The following is a 12,244-nucleotide window of genomic DNA, read 5'->3' on the forward strand; positions in this document are numbered from 1 at the left end:
TGGCGGAGTCCAACTCTCACTGGAAGCGGGCTCGACTTACTGCGGCAATGCGGACCAAGCTCTGACACCGGTTGTACAGAGACCGAACAGCTCTTATCAGGGGTCCGGTACCCCATACTCCCGAGCACCCCACAGGATTCCCGAGGGACACGGTCGAATGCCTTTTCCAAGTCCACAAAACACATGTAGACCGGTCGGGCAAACTCCCATGCACCCTCCAGGACTCTGCTAAGGGTGAAGAGCTGGTCCACTGTTCCGCGACCAGGACGGAAACCACACTGTTCCTCCTGAATCTGAGGTTCGACTATCCGACGGACCCTCCTCTCCAGACTTTTCCAGGGAGGCTGAGGAGTGTGATCCCTCTATAGTTGGAACACACCCTCCGGTCCCCCTTTTTAAAGAGGGGGACCACCACCCCGGTCTGCCAATCCAGAGGCACTGTCCCCGATGTCCATGCGATGTTGCAGAGGCGTGTCAACCAAGACAGTCCTACAACATCCAGAGCCTTAAGGAACTCGGTATCTCATCCACCCCGGGTCCCTGCCACCAAGGAGTTTTTTGACCACCTCGGTGACTTCAGTCCCAGAGATGGGAGAGCCCACCTCAGAGTCCCCAGGCTCTGCTTCCTCATTGGAAGGCATGTTAGTGGGATTGAGGAGGTCTTCGAAGTACTCCTCCCACCGACCCACAACCTCGAGTGAGGTCAGCAGCGCACCATCCCCACTATATACGGTGTTGACACTGCACTGCTTCCCCTCCTGAGCCGCCGGACGGTGGACCAGAATCTCCTCGAAGCCGTCCGAAAGTCGTTCTCCATGGCCTCTCCAAACTCCTCCCATGCCCGAGTTTTGCCTCAGCAACAACCGGCCGCGTTCGCTTGGCCTGCCGGTACCTATCAGCTGCCTCCAGAGACCCACAGGACAAAAAAGTCCTATAGGACTCCTTCTTCAGCTTGACGGCATCCCTCACCGCGGTGTCCCCCAGCGGGTTCAGGGATTGCCGCCACGACAGGCACCGACCACCTTGCGGCCACAGCTCCGGTCAGCCGCCTCAACAATAGAGGCACGGAACATGGCCCATTCGGACTCAATGTCCCCCACCTCCCTCGGGACGTGGTTGAAGTTCTGCCGGAGGTGGGAGTTGAAGCTACTTCTGACAGGGGACTCTGCCAGCCGTTCCCAGCAGACCCTCACAACACGTTTGGGCCTACCAGGTCTGACCGGCATCTTCCCCCACCATCGAAGCCAACTCCGAGTGTCCAAGACATATGGCCGCAAGTCCGACGACACGACCACAAAGTCGATCATCGACCTGAGGCCTAGGGTGTCCTGGTGCCAAGTGCACATATGAACACCCTTATGCTTGAACATGGTGTTCGTTATGGACAATCCATGACGAGCACAGAAGTCCAATAACAAAACACCGCTCGGGTTCAGATCGGGGGGGCCATTCCTCCCAATCACGCCCTTCCAGGTCTCACTGTCATTGCCCACGTGAGCATTGAAGTCTCCCAGCAAAACGAGGGAATCCCCAGAAGGTATGCCCTCTAGCAACCCCTCCAGAGACTCCAAAAGGGTGGATACTCCAAACTGCTGTTCGGGCATATGCACAAACAACAGTCAGGACCCTTCCCCACCCGAAGGCGGAGGGAGGCCACCCTCTCGTCCACCGGGGTAAACCCCAATGCACAGGCTCCAAGTCGGGGGGCAATAAGTATGCCCACACCTGCTCGGCGCCTCTCACCGGGGGCAACTCCAGAGTGGTAGAGAGTCCAGCCCCTCTCAAGGAGATTGGTTCCAGAGTCCAAGCTGTGCGTCGAGGTGAGTCCGACTATATCTAGCCGGAACCTCTCGACCTCGCGCACTAGCTCAGGCTCTTTCCCCTTCAGAGAGGTGACATTCCATGTCCCAAGAGCCAGTTTCTTTAGCCAAGGATCAGACCGCCAAGGTCCCCGCCTTCGGCCACCACCCAACTCACACTGCAACCAACCTCCTTGGCCCCTCCCATAGGTGGTGAGCCCATGGGGAGGAGGACCCACGTTACCTCTTCGGGCTGTGCCTGGCCGAGCCCCATGGGTGCAGGCCCGGCCACCAGGCGCTCGCCATCGAGCCCCACCTTCAGGCCTGGCTCCAGAGGGGGGCCCCGGTGACCCGCGTCCGGGCAAGGGAAAACGTCGTCCAAAGTTTTTGCTCTTCATCGGAGGTTTGTTGAACCGCTCTTTGTCTCATCCCTCACCTGGGACCAGTTTGTCTTGGGTGACCCTACCAGGGGCATAAAGCCCCGGACAACATAGCTCCTAGGATCATTGGGACACGCAAAACCCTCCACCACGATAAGGTGACGGTTCATATATTAGCAAACAAAACAAGCATAAATTGTCCTTTTCTTCTTTCTATAATTTCTAATATTCTAGAAAATGCTCATTCATTTCATATTCTTTAAAATACATACAGTTTTACCAATGTTTACCTAAAATGTTATGTTAAAAAATGATAGTTTTAACCTGCCTGATTTTAATGCTTGTGTGTTACATTTAAAATATTTACAACCATAAATGTAATTTTATGATATTTAATTTCATGCTTTATTTTTTAATGCCTTGGGTGTGCTAACTTTTTGCTTTAGTTTTTTTCAAAAGCTTAACTTCTGTAAAGTCTATTTCAACTACATTAATAAAGAAGAGAAATGTTGCTTGCCCTCTCCAGAGAAATATTTATTCTGAAATTAAATTGACAAACTTAATTCTTTAACTTTGACTACACCAATGTGCTTCTGCACGACCTATCTATAATAATGAGAAAGATTTGTCAAACTCTAAAAAGAGGACTTTTTAGCACACCATTATAGTCAACCATAAATGGAGAATACATCAGCAGGCACCCTACGATCATTAATCAAATCCCCCTTTTGGATTTACTGCCCTTTGTGTTCATAGTTAAAGAAAGTTAGACTCTAGCAACAATATGGCATGTAGCATTATGCCTATGCTAGTATAACTTTGAATTTCAAGCATGTGTTTCCTGTGAGGGGAATGCCAGGTATGTGGGATTCTAATACCTATACAATGTGGTGTGAACTGATTTGTGGAGCCTCTGAGGAAAGGAAAAGCCTAACATAAACAGTTGAACCAAGCAAGTACAAAACATAAAGCAAAAGGTGCACAAACAAACACTGGGCAACCTGAAACTGATCAGACAACTAAGGTTTCATTTCCAGACTGTAGAATATCTGCTTTTATTTGCACAAATTGTTTAAACTCTAGTAAGAATATTAAAAATAAAAAAAAAATACTTGAGAGTGTGTGATAAGAACAAAGATTAAAATTGCATTTAGGATATGTAAGATAAGATGTATTTAGAGGAGATTTAAGACAGAAACTAAACTGAAGAGAAACGATTTAGGCCCCTGAAGAGATAATAACACATAAAGTCATTTACTTAGTCTAAAGGAAAAAGGCTGTAAATAAACCATGATTCGTCGGTACCAATGTTTAGTTAAAATAAACAACACAATAAAGCTGTATGTTAAGTTGCTGCATCACAATGCAGGTCTTTGTATTTTCTCACTATGAGCATCTACATGTTATTGATAACTAGCAATTGCTGTGGGGCTCATCAGGTGTCTATTAAGACAGTGGACTAGGATAACTGCATTAAGCATAAATAAAACATGTCAGGTTACTCGTGTGGCATAATCCACACATCAACTCATTCAATTGTATGATCACTATATGCAACATGCATGTACTTTTTGCTAAAATATTGTTAGTAGTCCTCCATACAAGAAGCCCTTTCACACAGGGCCATGCTCTTGAATTGAACACAGGTCTAGTGACCAATGAATGTGTGGGGAGAGATGGGTCTTCAATTCAAAAGCTTAACAGCCATTTTCATTTTCTTGTTATTTAATTACGTTCTAGGTGCAATTATAATCTCACACCACAAACCTCGACCCTCTCTGCCTCAGTGACAACTCATATGCCTACTATTCACCAGACCTGTGAGGCTCGCTGGCGACCACACACCCAAGCAGATGGACTCTAGCAGCCAGGAGACGTGTCCTAAGTCCTCTAGGTGATACATCTGCAACATAGCAATAATGGAGCTGGCTTTTATGCCAGCTTCTCCAGGTAGTCCTGTCCTCCTCAGTCAGGTCTGGACCACTTGTGGAGCCTATCCCTCTCAGGTTCAGACCCAGGTGTGCTACACTATTATTACCATGGCAAACCTAAGTAGCTCTCACAGAGCACCACTGCGGTTGAAAACACTGGTCCAGAGTACAGAAAGGTCAGATGTTACTGAATTATCTCATAATCATGACTATGGAAGAGGTATGTTGCAGTATTTACATCAGCTTGGTTTGATGAATTAGTCAATAAAACATCCTTCTTCACAATCATTAGAAAATATATGCTTTATTCCTTGATTTATACTTCGTAGTCCAATGCATCATGAATTTCATTACTATTGTACCACTAGTGCCCTGTCAATTTCATCCATGCATGGTTACTTTTGGAAGTAAATGTGTTATCCAAAAATTGCAGGTTTTCCACCTCACTCTGTAAGACACTAATTAGCATGACACTCTTTATTTCACAGAAAAAGTATCAAAACAAAACAGAGTATAGCAAGAAGGTTGTCCCTGCCTGTACTTCATTTTCAGACAAAGAGAGTTATTTGTCATTTTTTTTTTTGTGTAAACCTTCTCAAGAAATCATCCCACTCATACAATAATTATGTTCTGTAAAGGTGAAGGAGCATGCCTTCACAACATACCCTTTTATTAGGCACTTCTTTAAACACAGAGGACCAATTATGAAGAAACGCTGGCAAGGAGTAAGAAAAAAGTGTTAATTATTTGTACACTTCCGATTTGGCAAAATAGTGGGAGACAAAGCTTTGAATTTGTCCTGTTTTTGGCGTCAGGTGCTGGGATTCATTTTGTGGCTTTAAAGGTTAGTAATTACATTTAATTGGGTAAATCCATCCACTTTATTTGTACTCATATTTCATGCAGTAATGCCATATTTCCAGATTGCCTGTCTCGTGATAAGCAAAAATCTAATTATTACATAAAATACAGCTAGATATGGTCAGAAATATCATCTGTAATAGTAACAGGACTCTGCCTTAAATCCAATGAGATAAAGGCAAAGCCATCCTTATGTGATAAAAAATATCAAATGAAAGAGATGAAAAATTTGACATAGAGAATAAAAAAGAATTGAATACAAGAATACCTTAAAATTCATGAAGATGTCACTATGAATTATGTACCTCCATACAGTAGAAAAGTAAGAATGGTTATATGGGCCTGGAAATGTAAAGAGACTTTCTAAGAATCATATAGTGGAGCAGCAGCAGAAGTTGCTAGATTGTGCAACAGGGAGGCAACAAAGCACAGCAAGAACAAAAGTGGAAGGTTTTGGGATTATAAAACTATATATAGTGCTTCTGAGAACTCAGATGTTGTAACAGCAGTTTCCCATTAATGGTTTGTTTTTGGTTAATGAGCAGGGTCAACAGACTCAACTGTGGCCATAATGCTATCCTACCTTGTGATCCATGTGAAGGGGAAGAGTAAATAAATGTATTATAGCTAACCTTTCTCATTAAGTAGATATGGCATACTGAATAGGTTATCTGGGTTGGTAAACTTTTATTTTCAACTAATTTATTAATTGGTATGGGTGACAAAGTGGCACAAAGTACCTCACAGATAGAAGATTTGGATTGTCATCCTGGTCAGTGTAAGTGTGGAGTTTACATATTTATGCCATTCCTGAATGGGTTTTTCTACCACACCTGAAGAAAGATGTTGGTTAGGGTGTTTGACACCAAATCATCATAAGTACATAAGTGGGACGTGTGACAGTGAGATGCCCTGCCAGGAGCTGTTTCCTACCTTGTGCCCAATGCTGCCAGGAGAACCTCTGCTTACCACTCTGTTAATTGGATTAATAAGATTTAGAAATACTATATTATTTACTGATTCTAAGGCAGTGGTTGATTTTCACTTTTATTTGAAATATTTTATTGCATTTCTTTCTTAGTGTCCAGAAATATTTAAGAATGTTTTAGCTTAGCAAGAAATGTGGCAAAATTTGTCAATTTTTATTGTCATAATTTTGCTATTTAACATCTGTCTCTCTAACTATGCTTTTTAACCTGCAAAGATATTTAGTATATTCAGGTACTTATTGGGGCAGCTTGGTGGTAGGTGGTACATGTAGCTGTTTTACAGCACTGTAATCCTTAACTTGAGACCCCAGGGAGATTTTTTTTTCTCCTCTCACATCCCAAAGATGTACAGTTTTGGTTAAATGGTTATTTTAAATTGAAACGTGTCACTTATATCCAATGTCAGCTTCTGATAAAAGAGTCTGGCTCAGCTCTTGTATTTCTGGTTTTTATGATGTCCCTGCTTCTGAATGTTTTTATTCTCTCCCATCCTAAAGATGGGCACATTAAGTTAACTGATGAATCCAAGTTATCCAGTTGTGGCATCCGGCTGGGGGTGGAGTCCAGCCGGGACGCCCAGAAGGACCGGAGGAGGGCTTGTACCTCCTCCAGACCGCGCGGGGGCGACCGCCCTGGTTGTACTGGGGGCCACAGGTAGAGGGCTTGGAAGCCCAACCCTGTAGGGGCCCGTGGCCACCGCCAGGCGGCGCCCCAGTGCCTGAAGAAACCTGGGGAAGAAAACAGGGGACACCCAGAGGGCTTCTGAGTGCACAGCTGGCACTTCCGCCACACTGGGGCGTGTCTGCGGAGTAATGCCGGGAAGCAGCTGGAGCCCATCTGGGTTCCTATATAAGGGGCGCCTCCCTTCATTCAGCAGCGGAAGTTGGGTGGAAGAAGGACAAAGCTGGAGAGAGGACTGGAGGCGGCCAGGAGAAAGGCAATTGGACCGTGAGGCCTGGACTTTGGGGGATCAGTGCTGGAGGCACTGGGGGTGTACGTAACGTATAGAGTAAATAGTTGTATATAATAAAAGTGTGTTGGGTGAAGAAATGATGTCCGTCTGTCTGTGTCCAGGCCATTTGCCACACAGTATAAGAGAATAAGTATGAGTATGCCCTGTGAAATACTGGTATTGAATCCAGGGTTGGCTGTGCTCAGTATTTCCAGGTTAGGTATTATAGTATCTTCTATAGCTCTGAAAATTAAAAGATGAAGTAACTGATATTTCAACTTAATTAAGGAACACTCTAAGGTAATAGTAAAATAAACAAGATTTAATACATTCATACGTGTTCTGTGTTCGTCATATAGCAATGCATTTGCATTTCTTAGTTTAACTGACCAGTGGTACAGATGTTAGTGCTGCTACATCACAGATCCAGTAGACAAGATTCAGATCCCAGACCATTTACTGTCTGTGTGGAGTCTGCACACTCTTTCTGTGCCCGTGTGATATTCTGTTTTTCCTCCCACACTTCAAAAACAAGCATGCTATCTAATTTCACACCACATATGTAGGCAGGAGTGTGTCCTGTTGCCCTTTCTAGGGCTTGCACTTGTATTAAACCCAGTGCTATCAAAACAGGGTGTAATCCTCCAAGAATTTATAGTTGGATTAAGTGGACTAAAGTAATTGAAGCATAGATAAAGTTCAAAAAATGCTTTTATCAACCTTGACCAACAAATCACTGTTGCATAATATTGTTATAGTGGATGTCTATAATTTGACCACTGGCAGGCTAATTGACTCACTATGGGTCACACTAGGAGTGCTAGGGATTACCACAGTAGCCTTGTGAGTTATAGTCCATTGCTTTAGCCACTAGGCCACACTGTCAGTCATATCTTTTTAAATTTCTGACTGATATATATTTATAAAACTAAACACCAAGTAAACCAGAACCATAAACACATAGTTCAATTAATAATGCAATAATTGATCTCCAAATAAGATACTGCCATAGAGCGAAAGCCAACAGCCACAGTGATTGCTGTTCACTTATCCTACTTCAGACTCCGCCTATTTTAAAATGCTCCCTAAGACCAAGACCATGGATGACACAATAACGTTTACTTCCTATTCATTCAGAACAATCTTCCTGAATTTACTATTCAATTTCAAAGCCCTGAAACCAAACAGATACCAGACTTTGCTGTTTCATTTGTATGTGTCACTTGCTTGAAGCCTGCTTTCTCAGCATCTCAGAATATTGCACCACTTGCATTAGGGAAAAGTTTTGTTCATCTTTGCAGTGCATTCTAATTGCCGCATGTGGCCCGGTGGCAAAGACCCATCGCTGCTGCCTGGCATTAGAAAGCTCCAGGTACTTTGTTTTAACTCTGCGCTCTCACTTTGTTAAATGGTGCGACTCAAACCATTTACACCTTAACACCAGCAAGACCAAGGAGCTGGTGGTGGATTTTAGGAGGCCCAGGCCCCTCATGGACCCTGTGATCATCAGAGGTGGACTGTGTGCAGAGGGTGCAGACCTTTAAATATCTGGTAGTGCAGCTGGATGACAAATTGGACTGGACTGCCAATACTGATGCTCTATGTAAGAAAGGTCAAAGCAGACTATACTTTCTGAGAAGGTTGGCATCCTTCAACATCTGCAGTAAGATGCTGCAGATGTCCTACCAGACGGTTGTGGCGAGTGCCCTCTTCTACGCGGTGGTGTGCTGGGGTGGCAGCATAAAGATGAAAGACGCCTCACGCCTGGACAAACTTGTTAAGAAGGCAGGCTCCATTGTAGTATTAAAGTTGGACAGTTTAACATCTGTGGCAGAGCGACGGGCACTAAGCAAACTCCTGTCAATCATGAATAATCCACTGCATCCACTTAACAGTGTCATCTCCAGGCAGAGGAGTAGCTTCAGTGACAGACTTTTGTCACTGTCCTGCTCCACTGACAGACTGAGGAGATCGTTCCTCCCCCACACTATGCGACTCTTCAATTCCACCCGGGGGAGTAAATGCGAACATTAATTTTATTTAAATTTTTTTTTCATTTTTATTACTATTTAATTTAATATTGTTTCTTTGTATCAGTATACTGCTGCTGGATTATGTGAATTTCCCCGTGGGATTAATAAAGTATCTATCTATCTATCTATCTTTAGGGTGGAGTTGTGGCTCTGCACTGGTATTTAGAAGGTCGCCGATTCAGTTACTATCAGAAGAAATTCTATTGTGTTGGACCCTTGAGCAAGGCCTTTAACTTGAAAATTGCTCCAGGAGAACTGGACACTGCTCTCTGACCTCCAAAGATTCTGTGAAAAGACAATTTTCCCTTGGGGATTAATACAGTGTACCAAAAACATATATACTCAGAACCAATAGGTGTTGTATTGCAGTTTGCTGTGTGAAGTGCATTGTGATGGTGAACCTTATTGTTCCAAAACCAAGTATTCCAATACAGAGCTGTAGATGCACAGAGTCTATTCCAACAGCAATGTATGCAAGGCAGAAATCAAACTTGGGCAGGTGCCAATACATTGCACGGCACATTCACTGATGCATCTACAATCACCCAGAATTGCCAACTGCCCTAACCTGAGCTTCTTTGGTGATATCAGATGATACCCAAACAAAACACTAGCAAAACATGCAAACTGCACACAAAAAAGTGACTTGGCCAAGGTTTAAACCTAGAAATCATGAACCATGAGGGAGCAGTACTAACTACTGTCATGCCATGTTGCATCCTTATGTACTGTAAACAGTGTTGTGGGAGAGAGGGATACTCAAACTGTTATTGCACCCTGTACTTGCCAGGATAGCCTCCAGCTTCCCTGCAACCCTCCATTTCTCAGCAGAGAAATCCTAAGAACATGACCCAATTAAGGGTTTACATAGAGTTTACATAGACTCATACACTAATAGTAGTTTTCAATCTAAGCTGCTCTTTGAGGTCAGAGAGTGAAAGAAAAATAAAAAACTTACTGAACACATTATGTCAGGAAGAGGAGAATCTTGCCTTTCAGTATTAAATGAAACCATGAAGCCTGAAAGAGCTGCCAAGTCATTCTTTATAAACAGGTCGAGAAGAGTTAGCTAAAGGTGAAGTAGGTTGTAAGAGGTTAAGCATGTTAAAAGTAAGTAACCTGATTTTTTTAATGTGGAATCTAACAAACTTGTACAGTTGGTTTTTTTAAGCCTCAAGCCCACGCGACCACGTTCCCTTATCACACTTCACTCTTGTGCGCTCAGATTCGTTCATAAAGTGGTTCACTCATCAATCTGCAACACCACAGATGGCGAAATGTCGAAACAAGCATGGCGCGCTTTTTTATTCCCTGTTGAAATGAGAACAAGTCTGCCTGACGTCAGCGTCTACTAGTGCGCGAGCCCGCGGGGTGTCGGTGTCTGCGCCTGACGCCTTGCCTCGCGCCGCTCGTCTCCGCTACTCTCTGCCCACGCGTTCTTTCGCGCGTTGGTGCGTTTTGTCCCTTCTAACGACCCGTCCTTCGTCTAGCTTTCCTTTCTTCCTGCTCGCTGCTTGACTGGAGTTGTCAGGTGTCCGATCATCTTTAGGTACTATGGAGCAGATTAGTAATATCCAGGTGGTTTCCTGCAGCAGCTCCAATTACTTGAAACCTTTCAGGGTTCACTACAGCCAGGTGAGTGGATCAGACTCACTTGAAACGGCGCTATTTCGCCACCTACTGCGCGCGGCTGCCTGTCCCCATGGTTACCGCTATTTCATCTGCTATTATGATAGATTTTTTTAAAATTCATTTTAGGACTGACATTATTTGTGTGAAGTCGCTGTCCGTAACAGAACGGGTAGGGTGTCCAATGGCATCATGAATTCGTTTTGAAAGGAGTGTAAGCACGAGTGGCGTGAGCACACGTACGACGTTGAATGCCCTCCCACAGTTCAAGAGCATCAACAGTCTTCATAATTTATGAATACTGTAATATTAATATTGGCTCCGCCAGAATATAGTGTCGGGGGCATAGCTGAAGAGAACTATACGAGAGAGAGAGAGAGAGAGAGACCTTCGCTGGGAGGTGACCAAACGGCTGAAAGATAACGGATTTGTTTTTTATTGCCTTTTAAAAATTACAGCCTGGTAAATTAAAGGAAAGACCGTGCCGTAATTTAGAAATCGTCTGTTTTTAAAGACCTTATCATTTTCATTATAAAGACCTCTTGCTATTTTTCAATACAGAAAGTGCCATCGTTCCCTGTATAAAAAGGTTTTCAAATCCCCTTTGTATCATTTGTGGCTCAGTCGAGCAAGTTAAATAATTCAGTTTTAAAACTGTCAAATAACTGATTTCATTACGTGTTAATCAGTACTTCTAGAACATTTGCAGGGAGAAAAGAATCCTCACAGCATATTAATCTGCCAGTGTAAATGAGGCAATTGGGGCATTTCAGTTATTTAATTTTCTAATTTTATCAGTCAACCCGACCTTCTTATTCAGTGAAGTTCTCTAAGTATTTTTCCAAAAGAGCAACAATTGATAAAAGGTTATTTATGTAAACACTACCATGCTATGATTATTCTGTACTCAGTATGCTATAGAAAGCAATATACTGTACACAATTATGTATTAGGGAGTGTAGAAGCACTACACTTGCCAGTTTTGGTGATGAAGTATAACATTCGGTTTAACAGCCAGCTTTTTTGCCATTTATGAAACAAAAATTGCTTGAGGGTAAGAACTGGTTTTGAACCTACTGGTCTGATGTTTGATGCTGCGGTACCATCTGCCAAACTCTAGAGGTGAGAACAGTTTCTGTGCATGAAGAATTGGATCTTATGTTATGTCCCAGGTGTACATTTCATTGCTTAATGGTAAGTTAGAGCCGATGTGTTTTTCACAGCTGTCACAACCTTCTTTGTCTTCTGTATTCTCACAGTTCCACACATTAATGACACTAGTCTGAGAAACCTTTCAAATTCAAGAGTATCTGTTTAATCATCCTTCATTTCCTTGAAAAATGGAAGTGCATTTGTGTTATTTTTAATTTGACATTAGTTTTATGTAAGAACAAAAGAAGTTTGACAAACTGGTAGAGACCATTCAGTCCAGCATGCTCCTTTGTTTTTGTAGACATAAGTCAGAATGCTGAAGATCTCCAACCCAAAGAATCTGAAGCAGCTAATCATTTTCACCATGATAACTGTTAGAGGTGGAACTCCAAAAGAGTTGTTTTTTGTTGGTGACCTTTTGGGTCAGATTGTTATTATAACACCATTTTGCTTGCCAACCCATTTTGATTTGTAATCTCATCATTAAGGTTCTTCTGCCTTTGCAATCTTTGTACCCA

At 43.3% G+C, this 12,244-nt stretch overlaps 1 protein-coding gene across 2 annotated transcripts in view; it reads left to right on the plus strand.

The window, feature by feature from the left end:
• Positions 1–10,399: 10,399 nt before the first annotated feature.
• nudt14 (nudix (nucleoside diphosphate linked moiety X)-type motif 14) overlaps positions 10,400–12,244 on the plus strand; it is a 131,519-nt gene continuing 129,674 nt past the window's right edge. For both annotated transcript variants that reach the window (XR_005631242.1, XM_039741284.1), the window contains exon 1: positions 10,400–10,580. Coding sequence is in view for 1 of the 2 variants with exons in the window: in XM_039741284.1 (XP_039597218.1) it covers positions 10,500–10,580 (81 nt within the window). In the remaining variant the exon portion in view is untranslated. The remainder of the gene's footprint in view (positions 10,581–12,244) is intronic.

The sequence above is a fragment of the Polypterus senegalus genome, chromosome 18 (genome assembly GCF_016835505.1).
Source record: "Polypterus senegalus isolate Bchr_013 chromosome 18, ASM1683550v1, whole genome shotgun sequence".
NCBI classification, from domain to species: domain Eukaryota; kingdom Metazoa; phylum Chordata; class Cladistia; order Polypteriformes; family Polypteridae; genus Polypterus; species Polypterus senegalus.